The 18,892-nt window shown below is 41.2% G+C and overlaps 1 protein-coding gene across 3 annotated transcripts in view; it reads left to right on the forward strand.

Annotated features, from left to right (window-relative positions):
- GRB10 (growth factor receptor bound protein 10) overlaps positions 1-18,892 on the forward strand; it is a 202,891-nt gene that overhangs the window by 45,570 nt on the left and 138,429 nt on the right. For 2 of the 3 annotated variants that reach the window (XM_006136362.3, XM_006136363.5), the window contains one exon: positions 1,921-2,018. The exons of the other annotated variant lie outside the window; for it this stretch is intronic. In XM_006136362.3, the coding sequence (XP_006136424.3) occupies positions 1,968-2,018 (51 nt within the window). In that variant the 5' untranslated portion in view covers positions 1,921-1,967. Of the gene's footprint in view, positions 1-1,920; positions 2,019-18,892 lie in introns of those variants that run through there. 3 annotated transcript variants of the gene reach the window in all.

The following is an 18,892-nucleotide window of genomic DNA, read 5'->3' on the forward strand; positions in this document are numbered from 1 at the left end:
TCCTGGGGTTGCTGCCACGGCCATTGCCACTCCCTCCCCCCCACTCTATGGGGCTTCCCACTGCCTGGTCCTACTGGGCCAGCTCCAGTGGTCTCCTCCAGCCAAGGCCCCGAGCTGAGCTCCCAACCCCCACTAAGAAGCAGTATAGACACTGAACCTCTTCAATTCAAGGAGAGTGCAGTTTGGGGCCTAGCTTCCTGGGATACCACTCCCCAAATGGAATCATACCCCAAAGAATTAGGTAAGCCACCTTTACAGTGAAAGGGGGAATGTACACACTGGTTGTCCCCCTCCCCCCCCAGGTAACAATTATTTACACTGGGTTGATAGAAATAAAAGTGATTTTTACTAAGTAGAAGCAGTAGGATTTAAGTGATAAGTGAGAACAGGCAGAGCAAAGTAGGTTACAAATCAAAAGAAACAAAAATGCTTAGCCAATTCTACACTAAAATCTTGTTAAAAACTTACTCAAACTCATCTTAACCACTTTTCCAGCTGCCCCTCTAAACCAGTGCTGTCTCCCTACTCTGGGGTCTTTGTGACGGACATCCCCACCTATGCTTTATGAAATGGACGTATGGACATGAACAGGGCTTGCTGAGCTGCAGCGAGCCTCGCTTGCCAGCCACGCTGTCCGGCATTCTGCGCATGCGCAGATCGTTCTGTGCATGTGCAGATCGGCCTAACCCGGCTCTTCTGGGATGTAATCTACTTGCTACGAGTGAGTAGATTACATAGATTGTCGAGCCCTGGACATGAATATACATAATTCAAAGGTGCTTTGAGTGAATTATTTCATGTAGCCCAACAATCTTCATGTCATGATCCACTGGTCCTGTTTATCTAATATATGTATCATTTGTGTGTGTAAAATTAGACATATGGAGTGGAGAATACTTTGTGGGTTCCAGTTGTGTGAATGAGAGACATAAGAGGGAGACATAAGAGGGTGTTGCCTTCAAAGTCTTGATGAGCAACTGTTAAACAATGTCTTTGGTCCTTAAGTCTGAGCAGTGGTTGGTAGAGCGTGGCCTCAATTCCTTAACAAAAAGAATAGGAAAGCAGAGGCTAAGGTCTTTTGGCTGGGCTGCACCTGAAGGAAAGGAGCCAAAGACCCCAAGGTAGGGAGACAGCCCTGGTTTAGAGGGGCAGCCTGGATAAGGCTGTATTTGTGATGATCCATTTTATCTTAAAAGTATCTTGCTCTGATTTATTTATGGAATTTAGAGGAAGCGTGAGGTAAAATTTAAGTATATGAGGAACCTACATCCAAAGTGAGGAGAATTTTTCCATGCATGTAAGGAGATCATGCATGATCCAACTTGATAATAGTTGGTCCTTCCTCTTGGGGCAGGCTAGTCTGAAACTGAATGAATGAAAAAAGCATTAAAGTAAGCAGACTTGTTTTCCCAGGCTAAAAATACTACCACCGAATCCTGATTTGCAGACTTCCCTCCAAGTTGGTGTAAGTTAGGGATGTAAAATCCCATTTAATTGGTAAACCAGTTAAATTTAACTGGTAAACCGATTAGCGGGTGGGTGGAGGGGGAGGGGAGATCCATGCCTGGTGCAGCCAGGCTGGCGTGCCCTCCTTCTCTCCATGCTGCAGACAACTGGAGTAGTTTGTCTGCAGGAGACACTCCCTCCACCCGGTGGGGCTGGAGCGAGCAGACCCTGCCTGCGGCATGTGGGGAGCCTCTCCAGGCACTACCTTTTAACTAGAACCAGTAACCATCCCTCATTAGGCGGGATGCTTACCAGTTAACCTTTCACATATCTAGTGCAAGTACTTCTCACTTGTTAGCATTCTTCCCTGGCCCTTTTGAAGCAGTCTTTTTTTTTTTTTTTTTTTTTTTTTTAAGAAGAAGTTGTCGGGCCCTCAGTGTGGTGTCTGATTGTTTGTTTGTTTGTCCTCTGCAGGTGCTGTGAAGCAGTCGATGTAATTTGAAGAAAATTTATAAGAACAAATGGCTTTAGCTGGCTGCCCAGACTCCTTTTTACACCATCCTTACCGGATAGTAAGTTTTTAATTGTGGGGTTTTTGTTTGGTTTTTTTTTTGAAACCTTGCATTGTAATTTTGATGGTGCTGACATGAAACTGAAGATTTAGTAGCTGTCTACTAGTACTCTGAATTTGAGCGGTATTTTGTAGCAGTGACTCTGACATCAGCTGTGGACCACCTATTCATGAACCCACATATGCCAAATAAGAGCTATTTTAAGCTAACGAAATAGGCAATATTGTTAGCTAAGGACCTATTTTACCCTCAGATCTTCTATTTGTGTTGCTGGCAGAGTGACATGCAACAGAGTGACAGGCAACAGCACCCATGAACTGTGGGAATTATCTGTCCCAGCAAAAGGTACCAGAGTCTTCTGCGTCTTAAACAGAAACAGGAAATGCCAAGACTGCCATATTGGATCAGATCACTGGTCCATTTAGTCCAGAACCTAATGGTGGCCAGTGCTAGGTGATTCAGTGGAAGGTGTAAAGCCTTGTAACGGAAAAAAAACAGAACATGTATTTTTTTGGTTGTTCACTCCAATCCCTATGCAGTTACTGTATTTAGCGTAATATACCTGCAGATGAGTTCTCTAGAGTTGGGACTATGTTTTCCTCTGTGTATGTTTAGTGCTTAGCACAACAGGAACAGAGTGTTAGGCCTAAAAGCCTAGGGAAGTAAATATGAAATACAAGTAGTCGTACCTTGTCTAGTCCTCTGTCTCAACAGTAATGTTTGTTTCAGGCGTGATTTCCCCACTTAAGTGATAGATACTATTTGGAGAAAAATTCTGTATTGGATGAATAAAAAAAGGGGCTTTTTAGTTTAGAAAAGAGGAGACTAAGTGAGGGATATGATTGAGATCTATAAAATCATGACCGGTGTGGAAAATGTAAATAAAGGAAAGTAATTACTCATTCCCATAACACAAGAACTAAGCTTCACCAAATGAAACAAAAAGGTGTCAGGTTTAAAATAAACAAAAGGAAGTATTTCTTCCACAGGTTAACTATGCATTGTGTGAATTCCTTGCCAGAGGATGTTGTGAAGCCAGGACTTTAACAGGGTTCATAAATAAGCTAGATAAATTTATGGAGGATGGGTCCATCAGTGGCTATTAGCCAGGGTGGGCAAAAGCTTATCGGATAGTCAACATGCTAGTTGACAAGTTGCTTTCCCCCCACGCCCTAGCTGCCTCTATCAGAAAGAGGCAGCAAGGAGGTGCTTTCACATGGTGCTGCTGTTTTGAAATGCCATGTGCAGCCCAGTGTCTGCCGCTTTGAAATGCCGTGTGCAGCCTGGGGGAATCCCAGCTGGCCTCAGGCTGCACGTAGTGTTTCAAAGTGACAACACCATGTGGAGCCCAGGGTCAGCTCCCTGCTGACTCTGGGCTCCATGTGGCATTGCCTCTTTGAAATGCTATGAAGAGCATGGGGCCAGTGTGGGACTGCTTGACTCCCTCGCTGGCCTCATGCTCTCCATAGCACCTTCGCCTTTGAAGTGTAGCAACAGTCCTAGGGCTGTTGCTGCACTTCAAAAGTGGAGGCACCCTTCTGAACGGATGCAAATTGCATCGACTATTCGATTAGCCAATTAATTGAAATTTTACACCCCTAGAATGGTGCCACTAGCGTCTGTCAGAATGTGGGAATGGGCGAGAAGGAATGGATCACTGGATGATTAGATGCTCTGCTCACTCCCTCTGAGGCACCTGGCATTGGCCACTGTCGGAAGAGAGGACATTGGGCTAGATGGACCTTTGCTTTGACCCACTATGGCCCTTCTTATGTTCTTATGTCAATAAGAATCAACCTTAAAGTCCTTTTGACCTCTTTCAGAGTTCTGAAAAAACTATGCTGGATGTCTTCAACAAAGAATAAGACTGTTCTGTAAAATGTCTGTCTCTTTGACATGGCATTGACTTCATTCCTCTGTCCCCTTTTTGAGGAAGTCTTGGATAAATTTGGCTGGGTTCCATCTCCATTAGTGCACCAGTGAAACAGTTTTTTCAGTCCAGTGGGCTCAAACTTAGTCTTGACTCTAAACTGGAGAAGGTGGTGAGCTGAGCATGACCAACGTGTAATCATAACATCCAGTCGCTTCACATTACACAACCATTATCCTCCTCAGAATGCCAAGTCCAGTGGTGCTGATGGTCATGGCTCTCAGATTCCCTCCAACACAGCATGCAAACAGCTCTAAGGTATCTTCTCTTGAGACTCTATTTTGGTCCCATCAAACCCGTCACACTAGTGTGAATTATTTCTCTTTGCAGTTCCTGCTTTATCATGAAACTTATCTAGTGGTATATGTAACTGACTCCTCATGGGGCAACAGTGCTAAGCCCAGGAGATTCTATCCATTGAGCAAAAGGAGAAGAGAAACTTCCTTACCTTACGGTTGGAGCAGATTTGTATCTCAAGTCGACCAATGAAAAGAGGGAGGCAACTACTCATTGTGCTAGCATGGGTCACATATTTGCTGCTTAGCACTCTTCCTCCTAAAACTGTTTGAGGAAGTTTAATTTAAATTTTCTATTTCTGTGGGGAGGGAAGGTTCAATAACTCCAGCAAGTTTGGTTCTTCATTCCATTGGCTCAGTTATTTATTGGTCCATCAGGTGCACTGTATTTAAACAGACCTCTTCTTGAGGTTTTTAAAGTAATTGCATTATTTCCGACACCAGGTATTCTAAAAAACCTGTAACATATTCTCAAATTTGTCAAGTATGTGTGGGAAGGTATTTTTTTGGTATTTTGATCTGAGTTTTTAGATACACTTCCAGGTTTTTCTTGACAACCATTCGGATTATAAAATGAAAGCTGAGATTCCCTTGTGGTAGGTTGTCTCCAGGAGCTGGAGCTCTAAGGAAAAAAATATTGAGTCTTTTTTTTTTGAGATGATACAATCCCAAGAAGTTCGCAACACTGGTATTTTTAATTCAACTCTTCTGTAGATTTTTATACACTTTCATATGCCACATCCTCTTCTCCCTCTCCCCACCCTAACCCCACCCACTGCTGTAGACAAAAGCAGTGCACCTTAGGAAACTAGCTGACTAAAAAGCTTCATAACAATTACTTGAGACTGCAGGAATAGCAATGCCTGCTGTAGGTTGGCTCCTCTGCACCTACTGGTCTCCAGAGGAGGGAGTGAGAGAATGCATCCTGTTAAATTTTACACAGTATTTCCTGGCACAAATATTTACTGTGTGCTAGCGTTCCTGAAACGAGTGCTTGAATCTACTACAAAGACTGGCTTTGAAAAATCACTCTCAACTAATGTGTCTGCTGTGCAGAATTAAATTGGCTTTAGAGGGTAAAGAAAAAAAACTTGTCTCCTCCCCCCATTCCTAATAAGCTTGATCAGATTAAATTTGACTTACAAAATTGGATGCTGAGCCAGCATTGTCTTGGTTAAAAGCCAGAAGAAGGGTATACATTCTAAGTTTATAGTGAGAACTACTGCTGTAGTGGTTGTCGTCTTTTATACATCCTCTGTGGACTTTAAGGCTGTGTCTACATTGGCAAGATTTTGCGCCAGAACTATGCAAACGAGGCTAAGTGTGGAATATCGCTGAACCTTATTTGCATATATAATGACCCACCATTATATATGGTGTTATTCCTGAAAATAATAAGCGTAGTGGCATTGCGCAAGAGGGTTTTTCTTGCGCAAGAAGGGGCAGTGTAGACAGCTCCTTCTTGCGCAAGAGCCTCTTCCACAAACTTAGCTGTCAGGTTACATTATAACTTGCCTCAAGATGTTAAAAATAGTGCAGAAGAAAACCAAGAACATATTCAGTCTCTTGGGAATGCCATCCAGGGATCTGTTCACCTTTCAAGCAAAAAGGAAATGCATCTTGTATTGTTGCAGGAAAGTCTTAGGTCATCACTTCTAGGACAAAGCTCTGTTTTATCCTTGGTTAGACCAGTTCATTGGTGCTTTCCATCTGCTAAGTTCTACGTGCAGTTTGGCAGGACTGGTCATCCTGATCTCTTCCCCCTTGTGGTGTAGACCGTTTTGGTTCCCCAATCTCTAATGTATGTCATCCTGAAAACCCCTTGCGCAAAAAGAAATGGCAGAAAATATGCTAATGAGATTTTGACTCATGCAAATGAGTCCCGCATTAACCTATTTTTTGCTGGAAGATCTCACAGCGTAGACATAGCCTTACTAATAGAACAGACTCTACCAGATGTTACCTACCTAAATGAAATCACTCCTGGGTACATCAGCAAGGCATTCTCTGTGAAACTGCAGATATTCCTTTCATCTTGGACTTTATCCCCTCTTTAAAAGACATTGGGGTGTGCCCATAAGCTTCTTTTGAGCCCTTGTGGCAACTCATGCATAACATCCACCTTCCAAGAGCTACTTGGCCTTCAGTCTTTGCACAACCACTGACCAATAGATCTGGAATATTGCTTCTTCCTCCTTAAGTGCTGTTTGGTAATCACTTGACAATGGAAAGCAAGGAGAATTATCACTCAAAGAAGAGGAGGAAGTTACCTATAACTGGAGGCTGTTTTGGTAAGGTCCCTATCAGTATTCCACTACTTGCCCTCCTTCCCCTCTCCTGCAGCACTTATCTTATTTGTCCTGGTGAAGGAAGTAGAAAGACAGTTGAGCTACCTTGCCATTTATCATCTTGGATGGAGGCATGAGATGAACCAGGGCACATTCGCAGACCAAGAATGTTCCTTTCAAGTTCTTTAGTTCTGTGGTGCACATGCATAATCAATAGTGGAATAGAGATGGGGACCAAATATCTCAAAATCCCCAGTTACAGTTAAGTAACCTCCTTTTACCTACACTGTGGTATCACCTTTAAGCTAACTCCTTACTTGCCTTTTTTCTTCCTTTACCTGTTCAGATTGTCTGGTTACCAATTATATTGATCCAGATCTTTATCTTTTAAAGTAAACTATAGGTCTCAGGCCAACTTCACTAGTTTTATAGTATTTGCTGCTTTAGAAGCCGTTTCTAAGAGCTTGCTTGCATGGGGGTTTTTCTTTACTGAATCAGGAACTTGCACTAAGTTGTTCAATCTGAGTGCATTCCCCTGGAAACTATCTCTAGCTTTGTGGAAAAAATCAATACCGTCTTTCAGTGGTTTTCAGGGGTCCTGTCCAAAGTCTCTAACTCTTCAGTAAAAATTCAGCAGTGAGAATTGGCAGCATTTGTCTTCAGTTCCTGGAAATTCAGAACATAGTTCCAGAATTTCTCAGAAAAAGGGGATGACTTTGTTTCCGTTCTTTTGCAGTCTGTAGCCACAGCAACATTTATACATGGGGACTTGAACTCTCAGAAAAGATTTAATTTCTTAACTGTTGATTGTATAGCTAGATCAAGTTCCAGTGACCTCCCAAATGTCTTATTTCTGTGCACTGTAGTTTAAACTAATTTAGGGATGTCAGATGGCTTTTGTTTTTTGTAGGAGATCAGACTAGGTAACCACAAGGAAGCCTTGGAACTTTATTTTGAATCTTAATTCTTTTTCAGTGTCACATAGTGTTTGGAATCTAAAATTCTAAACCCACAACTAGGATTTTGAGACTTCAGTTGGCTTATTTTCCTGCCTCCACACTATGCTAATGTGAAAAGGGGACAACTTTGAAATATATTAGTGTTTATTTTTATTGGGCTTAATTCACATTAGAGGGAAGACTTGTTTGAGCAATTTCCAAAGAATACTTAAACATTAAATGGAAAAATGTGATCTTTTTTCTTTTCTTTCCATATAGGCTCAGAAACATTGATTTCAAGATCAAGCAGATAGGAGAATAGGATTTTGAACTTAACATTGGAAAAGCTTTAGGCTACTCTACAGTAGAAGCATTTCAATGACTGATTTATGCAATTACATGTAGACTTGAAGCTTGACTGTATGGATAGAAATTAATCCCCCTTTTGCCTGAAAAACTTTTTTTCTCTTTACTTTTTTTTAGTAGAAAAAAATTGAGCTTAACATTTTCTTAAAATAAACCCATATAAAATTGCTAAAGCCTAAACCTATAATCAATCATTAAAATTCAAAATGCAAAATAATATTTAGTACGTACTTGTTGCCAAATTTTAAAGAAAGTCAAATCTCTAGTCTAGTGGAGGTCACTAACCAAGCACCTGGAACCAGAATTTGTTGAAGCCCTGAATCAGCTTTTGACAGCAGTTCTTTTACAGCTGCATACAGGAGAATATTTTGTTAATTTACTCAGCTAGTCTAATTGAATGACTAATTTATTCAAAGTTTAGAAATTAAATGGGAGATGGAAATGGGGGGGAAGCTTATCTTCCACTTTTCGAGTAAAATAGGGGTATAAGAGGACAAGATTTGGGAGTTCTAAAATTATGAAGGATGTAATTATTAGTCATAAAAATGTCACTTCACTAAATACAAAGAATACTTCCTTTTGTTTAAGAGATCAGTTAGGTTTACATGCAAAAGAAGTTCTGTTAACTTTGTTATATTTCCAGCACATTTATTTATTAAAATATTCAGTTTTTGTGCATTTTTAATTGAATTTGAATTTCTGTATGACTAGACACAAATCACAAGTGAAAAGGTTAACTCCGCTCTGGTAAATAAGAAAGGCATCCTTCACCATTTTCTAAAATAAAGAACGCACACAAAAATTAGAGAATGGTGAAGAATGCCTTTCTTATTTACCAGATTGTGGTTAATTTTTTAAAATTTTGATTTAAATCAAAGTTTCCTGACCCCTGATTTTACATATTCATTAAAATCAATGACTTGAATTAAATCAATCCATCCTGGTCTCTAGTCACTAAGCTAAGAGAGGAGGCGAGAATTCACCACTGTTTAAAAGGCTTCAGTGGAATTGCATCCATAAGTTAGTGGAGAACTGTGACAGATTTCCAAGAATGCAGTGTGTATGGTACGATCCACTCTTTCTTGATTATCAGTATCATACCAAAATTGCTACAATTGTCCTAGATTGACTTATTTTATTTGTGGATTGAGTAGTTTTGGTATGTGAGGGGTGAAATAAAGTGTCCCAATGAAGAATTCATTTTAGCAGAAACATCCAGTTTGCTCATATTCACAATACAAAATGACCTCTGCCTTACCAGATGCCAGAAGTCTCATCCATCAAACTCCAAGTACTTCCATGCAACCCAATTCCATCTATACACTGGAAAAACACCAAAGGGTGGCACATGAAATACATGTTGAGTATGAAATAAAATTTGTTACAAAAGTAAACAAACATTTGACTGTTTCTATTTTAAATATATCATTTGAAAAATTATTTAAATGTGCCAAAAATTTTATAGTTCACTGTAACAAAGTGCCAAACCAGGAGATGTTGCTCTAGAACTTTGGCCTGGTTTACTACAAAGTACACAGAGCTGTAGAAGAAGGTATGTATGTTTGGCACTCAGCTGAAAGCTTGGCAGTTTGGTATCAGCTGAAAGCTGTTTGGAGACAGCGTAATTAACTGTTGTCATATAAACACTATGGCAAACTATTCTCCAAACTCCCCTAAATTTAGATTTGAATAAATACTGTTGGATTTTCTAATGTTCTGCAATCTTAAATAGACAGGAATTTAGATTTTATAGAACTTGACATCTAGTTCGGCTTTTTATGCTACATAACAGCTAATGTGTGGCAACCTTAGTGTACAAGTATGTTTTACTATGCTTGAGCCTCACCAACTGGAAAACACAATAGAGGCTTTGAATTGCATCATTTTTCTATGTATATTATGAAGAAACAACAGTGTTGAAATAGCACTCCTGGCAGAGCTGGAAAGATATCAGCTTTTTGAAATGTGGCATGGATACGCAGATTTTCTTCTTTGAGTGATGGTCCCTATGTGTCTCTTATATGTGGGTATGCATGCGTCAGAGTCTAGAAATTCTTCAGAGAAGTGTCTGTTGGCTCATACATATGCAGTAACTCTGTTCGTGCTCCCGACTTACGGTAGAAGAGACATTTGTAGATCAACAACTTTCCAGTTCCTTTTTGAGGATGGCATGGTATGCGTCAGAATCATGTCCCCTTTCACTTACAGTGCTCCCTCACTCCTCAGTGGGGAGCAGTCTACTCAGCTGCAATGTCTCAGGGGGTTTCATCATTGGCTTTGGATCACCACAGTGGGGCCGAAGTGTCAGTGGTCCATAGGTCTAGGCCTGTCTGGTGGAGGCAAATGCACCGTAACAGTCTGGGGCCTAACCCCAGTGAAAATTCCCCACAATAGAGCTGACAGCAAATAACTGGCTGTCAGTTAGCTGTAGACTCTTAGGGTGTGTCTAGACTACATGCCTCCTTCGACGGAGGCATGTAGATTAGCCAGATCGGAAGAGGGAAATGAAGCCGCGATTAAAATAATCGCGGCTTCATTTAAATTTAAATGGCTGCCCCGATCTGCCGATCAGCTGTTTGTCGGCAGATCGGGGGAGTCTGGACGCGATGCCCTGACAAAGAAGCCTTTCTTCATCGACACAGGTAAGCCTGGTTTCACGAGGCTTACCTGTGTCGATGAAGAAAGGCTTCTTTGTCGGGGCATCGCGTCCAGACTCCCCCGATCTGCCGACAAACAGCTGATCGGCAGATCGGGGCAGCCATTTAAATTTAAATGAAGCCGCGATTATTTTAATCGCGGCTTCATTTCCCTCTTCCGATCTGGCTAATCTACATGCCTCCGTCGAAGGAGGCATGTAGTCTAGACACACCCTTAGTGGGGTTGAGTTGGGAATAAGCTTTAGCCTGGGCTTCTAGGCTTAGGCAGCCAGCGCAGTGTAGTGGAGCAGAAAAGGGGAGAGCCCACACAGTCTAGGGGCTCAAACAGGCAGGCCATATGGAGTGCTAGTAAGGGGGGGAAGTTCCTGGTGCACAGGCTTCCTGGCAAAGGGTGGGAGTAGCAGTGAGACATGTACCATTAAATTTCTAGTTTTACTGTAATAAAGCACCAAACCAGGAGGGTTTGGTTGCTCTAGAACTTTGGCCACCCTGCTTGACTGCGTCCCAGGCCAGGGCCCTAACAGTGGCTGGGTTGGCCGGGATCCAGTCATAATCCATGAACTGAGACAGCTAGCTCGGCATAAAGCCATTTGTCAGTTTCCCCAGGGCTCTTTCTTACCTCCCTCTGGTTTGGTACCTTTGACTTCCAATTGGGGGTGTTAAATATTGGTTAATTGAATAGTCAAGTAACCTCATGAATTCTTATTCGTTAGTCAACTATTCTATAGTCCCTTGGGGCAGGGCCAGCGGCAGTGCAGGATGCCAGGTGGGAGCTAGTCTGCGAGGGGAACCAGTTTAAAAACGAGTTCCTTTTGCTGACCATCTGTTTGTTTGTTGCCCTGTGCTGCTGCGTCTGATAGAGGCAGCAGTGCGGGGTGGCAGTAGCCCCTTTTTTTTAAAGGGGGGTGAGGGGGAAGTCTGAGCTCCCGGACCCAGTGCGAACTGGAATTGAGCTGGGCTGCCTGCCCACCCGGCTCCTAATACACTTTAAATGCAGAGTCACAGTGGGGGGGGAGGGGAAGGTCCTGGACCTGGACCTGGACCTGGTGTGAGCCAGAACTGAGCTGGGCTGCTGGCCAGCCTGCTAAAAATTGTATTGGTTGGGGGTGGGGGAAATGCATGTAGTCTATAGCACTAACCTATAAGCTTTTGTTTACTGGTTAATCGACTATACTCTTGGGTACTTCAGGCTATTCAGCTGAAGGTAGTCCAGGAACCTCCTCCATGGGGTCAGTTTCCTCTGCGGGCCAGGGGATGACCGGGTGCAAGTTCCCCTCCTGGGTGCTGCAACATGGCAGGGCAGTGCTTCTCTGTGGGCTTCAGTCCAGCTAAGCTGTGGGACCTTTCTTTTATACTTCTGGTCTTGTCCAGAACTTCTGGTTGCCATTCTGCTGGGTATAACCTGCACCCATCCCTCAGGGATTGCAGGTATCAATTTATTTGATATCCATCAATCCTCCTTTCTAACCTTATTGGGGTCCATGGGATCCTTATGGCAGGTGTCTAGGCCCATTTTAGTATGTGTACTGTTTCTCTCACCAGCCAGTTGCATTGGTGCATGAGAAGGAAGAGGAAGAACTGGATCTGCAGGTATTGATGGTTCCAATGGCTGCCCCTTCATCATCTCTGGACTAAATGGTCATTCCTTCTTCCCCCTCTCCACTGGATGACTGTTACAAAAGTGTAGCCAGTGAGCTACAGATACCATTACAGGAGGTCCAGGTACAGACTGTACAGTAATCCCATACCTGGACAATTTGCTCCTGGTAGGCTGGTCTCATCAAGAGGCCATGTTGGTGACAAGGGTTTTTATAAACTTTTGGCAGCTCTCAGCATTTCCCAAAGTGTTACCTAAAGAGTCTCACTTTTTAAGGGCAAGAGCATATTTCTCCCCTCAGAAAGTCTGTAAGGACTGAGCACCCTGATTTCACACATCCCTCAGACCATGAATGACAGTGCACAAGTGCCTCTGACTGTTGGCTGCATGCATCTATGACTTCTTCACTAGTCTCCATTTAAGGTGCCTGCAGGTTTGCCTCCTGTCAACCTATTGAGCTACAAAAATCACATCAACTCAGATGCAGTTTGCGATTGGAAGTATTGCACGTGTCTTTGTTACTAGCTTCTCCATAATGGCCTCCAGTCTGAATACAGCTTACTTACTGTATTGCTCATGTGAGTCATTGGCAACCTCCATTTCTTCAAGTGGTGGTTGCGATGTGTAACTGAGGTTCTTCAGATGTGTGGGGTTCCTTCATCCTCTTTGCTGTGCTTCATACTGAATTGTAGTTAGAAGAGGAACTGGAATGGGTGTTGGCTGGCTGCACACTCTATTTCAGCCTTGATCTGGAGCATGTGGAAAGCTACTTGGGCCAGTGGATGCTGCTCTGAAGAATTTCTAGGCCCAGGCCTAGAGCATGCATGCCTATATGTGGCATAGAGATAGGGATCACACATCTCAAGTAACATGCCTTTCTGTTTGTAGCACTCCTCTTTGTCTATGTGGTGACTGCTGTGTTAAGAATATCCCGTATTTGATGTAATACAGTGGGCACAAAGAAGGACACAGCAGCTATTGATAAATCCATATTGTCTCTGACACAAACTTGTGAAATCTGCCTTCAACATGTAACTGAATGCAAAGTGTAAATATGTGTTTACAAATAAACCGTCAACCACAGAGTAGGTTTTGCTCAAGCATAAATGTTGCTGGATTTCTAACCGCTGTGCTCTCTAGTGCAGTGGTTAATAGAGCCATAGAAGAATTGTTTTCAGCTTTCTGGTGTATTAAGAATGGTCAGGGAAAATGGTGTATTTTAAAATCAATGGAATATTAAGTCATGTGCTTCTTTCAGGGTTTAGAGGTGACTAAGAAATTGCCCCTTTTTTCCACAGATCCGAGCTGAATGTATTATCTAAAAAGTAGTTTTTTGTTTCAAAGAACTCTGTAGAGATCGGACTCTGTGATGTTGACTGAATCATCAGTTGTGTGTGTGATGTCATCTATTTAAGAAATACTCAGTTTAGATTTACACATGAATTTAGTTTAAAGATTTTTTTTTCAGCAGTTCTAATTAAGAATTGTTCCCACCAACTGGTTTACAAAAGCTAGTATGTTGTTTCATCTGGAGCAGTGGTTTTCAAACTCTTTGGCCGATGGGTCACCCGGCTCAGAGCAGACCTTTCCACGGACTATCACCTACTAAAGAAAACTCCGTCGTTAATTACATAATTGCAGAATGGCTCAGACGTTAGTGCTGCAGTAAGAAAGGAGATATTAATCAAAAATGTTAAACAGACCTAAGCACTTTAACTTTCCCATGTTGGTTTACCAAACTTCATTTTTAAATGAAGTATAATATTAATTTATGTCCAACACAAAACATTTCAACACTGTTTCTGTTTATGCCATGGGTGAGCAACCTCTTTTGGGTCAGCAGCCACTGACCCACAGAAAAATCCGTCGGGGACCACACAAAGTCAGAAGCAAAAAAACCCCCTCCAAAACCCCCAACCCTCACTGATGTGCCCACCCCAGCTGAGACACCTCCCTCCTCTGGTGCTCCAGCTCTACAGATGGGAAAGGGACAGGGAGGACTGAGGTTCCAATAGACCATATTAACTCTTCTGGGGTTAATGGATTTTGTGCCCCCTCCTCCCCGAGGGGTGGGACCAACAACAAGTGGTTCAGTGTGCAGGACAGGGTACCAATAAGTGGGATAGGGATGGGGGTACAGTGAGTGAGATAGGGCGGGGGCAGAGCGGAGGAGGCTTTGCATGCTCCCCCAGGCCCTAATTGGCCTGGGGGTGGGGTAGCAGCAGGACCTCCGTGGGCCAGATCCACCCGCTTGTTGGGCCGGATCCGGCCCATGGAGGCCCTTTTGCCCAGCCCTGGTCTAGATCTCTATTTCTCAACCTTTCTGGTCTGCAACCCACAATATCCCAGAGTTTCCATTACCCATCATATTGTACATTCCTTTGCAGCATCAAAGGAGACGGAGAGATTTGGGTCATGAAGCAGGAAGAATCCATAGTTGCAGATCTCATGAGAAGTTGCAGGTGATAAAGCCTGTGTTGATCTTTTGGTGGATGGTTCAGGTCAACTGATGCTGAACAGGAGACTGGAAAAGCTTGCTCAGTCTTATTTAGTAATTTTATAGGAAAGGTGTCTGAGTTGTATGAAGCCGTTTAGATTGTTGATATCCTTTCAGACCTACAAAGATTACTGCTTTTTCCAGCAGACTGTTGACATTTGACCCTTTCAGAGGGTCTACAGGGAAACATTAATAGTCTGTTACTTTTTGTGGTGCCAGGCTCTAGGTTAAGTACAGTCAGATTCCATATGAAATCAAAATGATTTGTGAGCTAAGAAATGGCCCTGGCAAAACATTTGTCATCTTGTTTCTTGGTTTTTTGTGCTTGCGAGACACAATTGTAAGCAAATATTTTTGCTTGTTTTTTTCCCTCCAATTTTCTAATTCATCCCATTAATTTTGAAAACTGCTAGGAGAACTTTCTGGGATGATTTTCCTAGGGCCAGAACAAACTGTTCACAGGAATAAAGTTAATGAATCTTTCTTAAATTCTGATATTCTATGAACAACTTAAGATGTCATTCCCTGTTCTAAGAACACCAGCATTGATTAAAAAAAAAACCTTCTTGATTTCTGTCCAATGGTTAGTTACACAAAATGTGATATGAGACTATTAGGCTGTACTTTAACTGCCTGATTAACAAACTCTAATGAAATATTGTGTATTCCCATCTGCTTATCTTCTGAGTAGGATCTTCTCCAGATTAGTAAACTTCTAACAAGCTGATTACTGAATAGCTACAGGACTGCCAATATGAGTACTAACATGGAAGCACTCGTATTGGCAGTCGTCCATGTAACTCTGCCTCCTTAATGGAGAAGAGAAATTGGAGGACTTCTCCCAGAACCATTTCACAGTTCAAACAATGTTTATAGAGTATGAGATGTAAGGGAATGCAACTTTTGTCTAGTTAACAGAGTCATTCTCATGCCAAAAAAAGTGCATCTTTGACCCGTGCTAGCTCCTAGAGAGAGCTTTTTGAGGGAAGATCAAGAGGCATTTTTTAAAAAAGAAATGGCATAGTATAAAAGCCATGTTTAATATTGAAGTAATATTGCTTTTCATGGCAGACAGGTTTAAAATGGGACTATTCCATCCATTCAGTAAGGAACAAGGGAATGATGTGGGATTGTTTTCATGTGTTATTTCATGAGTCGTTTTCAAAGGCCATGCCCATGCTAAGCATTCATATACGCCTATCTAGAAACCAACCACTTATGCCTTTGGTCAAAAGAAGGAAGCTAAACATTTTCATAGGTTGTTTTCATCGTCTCTTTATTAAGTGAGGTAAGATATCTTAAATTCTAAGTGAACTTGCTAGTTTAAATGCAGAGAATCCTGCAGAGTAGAGTCTTCTAGTTACATAGATAAAAAGAAGCTGTAAGTGCAAGCTTTCCGACTTTACCACAAGATGTTTAATTAGTGGTAGGCCCCATTTGTTTCTCTGTTTGTATAGCGTATATAGCAGTAATAAGGCAGCTGGGTATTGCTGCAGTACTGACATGGAATGAGTGACAAGATAAAAGTGTAGCCTTATTGTTGTGGGCACCTGCAGCTTGACTTCTGTGCAGTGTCACAAAAGAAATACCTGTTATCTCAAATCTTGCTCTGGAAGAATTAGATGAACTCATCTTTCCACACTGGGAAGATACTGAATAGCTAAGAGAGCCTTCATCTATTTACCATCCTTAGATCGATCCCTTTCCCATTCCTTACATGTTTGTTTGCATGTCTGAACTTTAAAAAACAAACAAACTAACCCAACAAAACGAGAAATTCTCCCTTCAGTGCAAGTTCTACCCTCTTGCATGTGTACATTTAAGAAGTTGAATGTTCCCTTTGCACAAAGAAGCTTCATGGGAAATAAATAATACACAGGGTTAGTTTTTCAAACTCTAGCTTTATCCATGGAGCACAAACTTTATTTTTTTTGTCTTAATTTTTTACCAAACTGTGCAACTTTAGCTCACCCTTTGCTTGGAAAGGACTAGAGGTTTGGTATAAATGGTTTATTTGCTGTGTTCTTTCTTGCCTATATCCTGATGATCTCCATTGTAATAAAATACTCTAGGTTTTCCCCCTTCCATTTCAACCTTCTGTCTTGTGGCTAACTTAATGTAAAGGCTAGAGTAACATAATTTTGGCTTTATGTACAGTTCAGACCAAAATGTAAACTCTTAAAATTGCCAGTGTAGAAGGGGGAAGAAAACACTAGTAGTAAACGGAAAACAATTTGAGTTTATTGGTGCTTTACATATTGCATGTTAAACAATGACATGAGACCGAGTGCTATCTCTGTCCCATGATGTTGGCTCCATTTTTTTTAAACATAATTTTGGAAAGTAGAGGGAATCTGACAGTCCTTCATGCTTGAGGCCCCTGCTTTAATAAAGCGCTTTAGTTATTAGCACAAGTAAATAGTTGTCCATTTATGCTCATTAATGCATATTAGTCATGCAGTAAATACTGTCATTTTGGCACATACCCTAGAATACTAAACACTTCTGCACAGTTATGGGGGGATTCAAACACAAAGTGGTGCTGGCACTTTTTTTAGAAAAGTGTACTTGCATCTATTACTCTATTAAGTAGACAGACTCCAGTAGATTTTCCTAAAACTGATACTTAAGGCAAGTGGAAAGGAGAAATTTATGATGAATGTCCCATTATCATTGCCTACTGCTCTTATGCTAGTCTTCCAGTCTGCTTCTTTTTAAACCTGAAAATACAGCTTGGCTATCCTGAATTAATCAACTTCAGATTAAGACAGTGCATGTAAGGAGACAGCCTTTAAAATAAAATAAATGGTGCTGCTTTAAACTAGTACTTTTGTGGTAGTCTAATCTGATGGTGTAAAAACTCAGTTATTTGCAGAAAGGAGTATAGCTTACAGGAATATATTTTAACCCTAAGGGCTCATTTACACTGCAGGGCAAAAGTTGAATCAAGATATGCAACTTCAGCTACATTAATTGTGTAGCTGAAGTTGAAATAGCTTAATTTGGCTTTTAGTGTTGTCTTCTCGGCTGGAAGTCGAAGGAAGAACACTTTTCCTTTGACTTTCCTTACTCATGAAATGAGGGTTACAGGAGTCTGAGTAAGAAGTCCTCCGTCTCAACATTATTTCAAAATAACGGCTCTCTGTGTATACGTGCACTGTTATTTCGAAATAACGTCAGTTATTCTGAAATAATGTTGCTGTATGGACACACTGTAAGTAAGGCCTGATCCATAGTCCATTGAAGTCAGTAGAAAGACTCTCCTTGCATTCAGTAGACTTCAGATCAGGCCCATAATGAACAATTGGAACACAATGGCCTAATGTTTTGGCATACTGTAAGCTGGTGACTTAGTGCTTTAGTAATTTATCAAATAAGAGCGTGGATTTGACTTGTCATGACTAAGGCCGAAGGAAATCATATGACACAAACAATAGAATGGACTGGAATAAAGAAAACATATTTACTTAAGTGAACTGTAAATCTTGTCAAAATTGTAAAGAAGCAAGATAGAAAGGATTCATGGTCCTTTTTAAAGTACGAAAAATCAGATTTTATTATTTTGAAATCAAGATTCAGTGTGCTACTGAATGCAACTTTCCTTCTAGAATGGAAGAAGAGAATCTTTTGAGAGATTGTCAAATGCCATTGTCATCTGAACATAACAGTAATGGAAGATTCATGTTTCAGGTCTCTCTAATACCTCAATGTAAGTTTGATTCCTGAGCAGTTTGTTTTTGACACTCAAAATGTGGTAAAGATCAATTGGTAATCATGCATGAAAACTAAAAGATAGATAGATAGCACCTTGTAATTTTCTTGCATGCTACTATGACCGCTGTCAATTTTTTTAAAAATGAACAATTTCAAAGAAAAAATTGAATTGTATTACCTTTGGATACTTCTTCCAATATGTTTAGCATCACAGGCCCATTTATAGGCACTACAAATGAAGAAACAGGGAAACTGAAGGAAGAATTAAAAGAATCAATATTGACATGCGATGCCAGAGATAGTCTAAATAGCATGTACAACCTTCCTTTGTGTGTGTTCTGAGATCGTGTAAACAAATTCCCTGTTGGCTGAAAGGATGATCTAAATTTAGAACTTTACAATATAAAACATTGCACGCTAACTAGGTTTCTTCTGCATGAATTGGATGGGTTACCTGCTTTTACAAATTTATTTAGTGAGTTAAATTAGATGAAAATTATACTTGAACACTGACCTCCATAAGATTGTAGTCTTGATTTGACAGAAAAACGCTTCTTGGAGAAGGGGGTAGTTGTTCTATATTCAAACAGA

This window comes from Pelodiscus sinensis, chromosome 2, assembly GCF_052426305.1.
Source record: "Pelodiscus sinensis isolate ZL-2025 chromosome 2, ASM5242630v1, whole genome shotgun sequence".
NCBI lineage: Eukaryota > Metazoa > Chordata > Testudines > Trionychidae > Pelodiscus > Pelodiscus sinensis.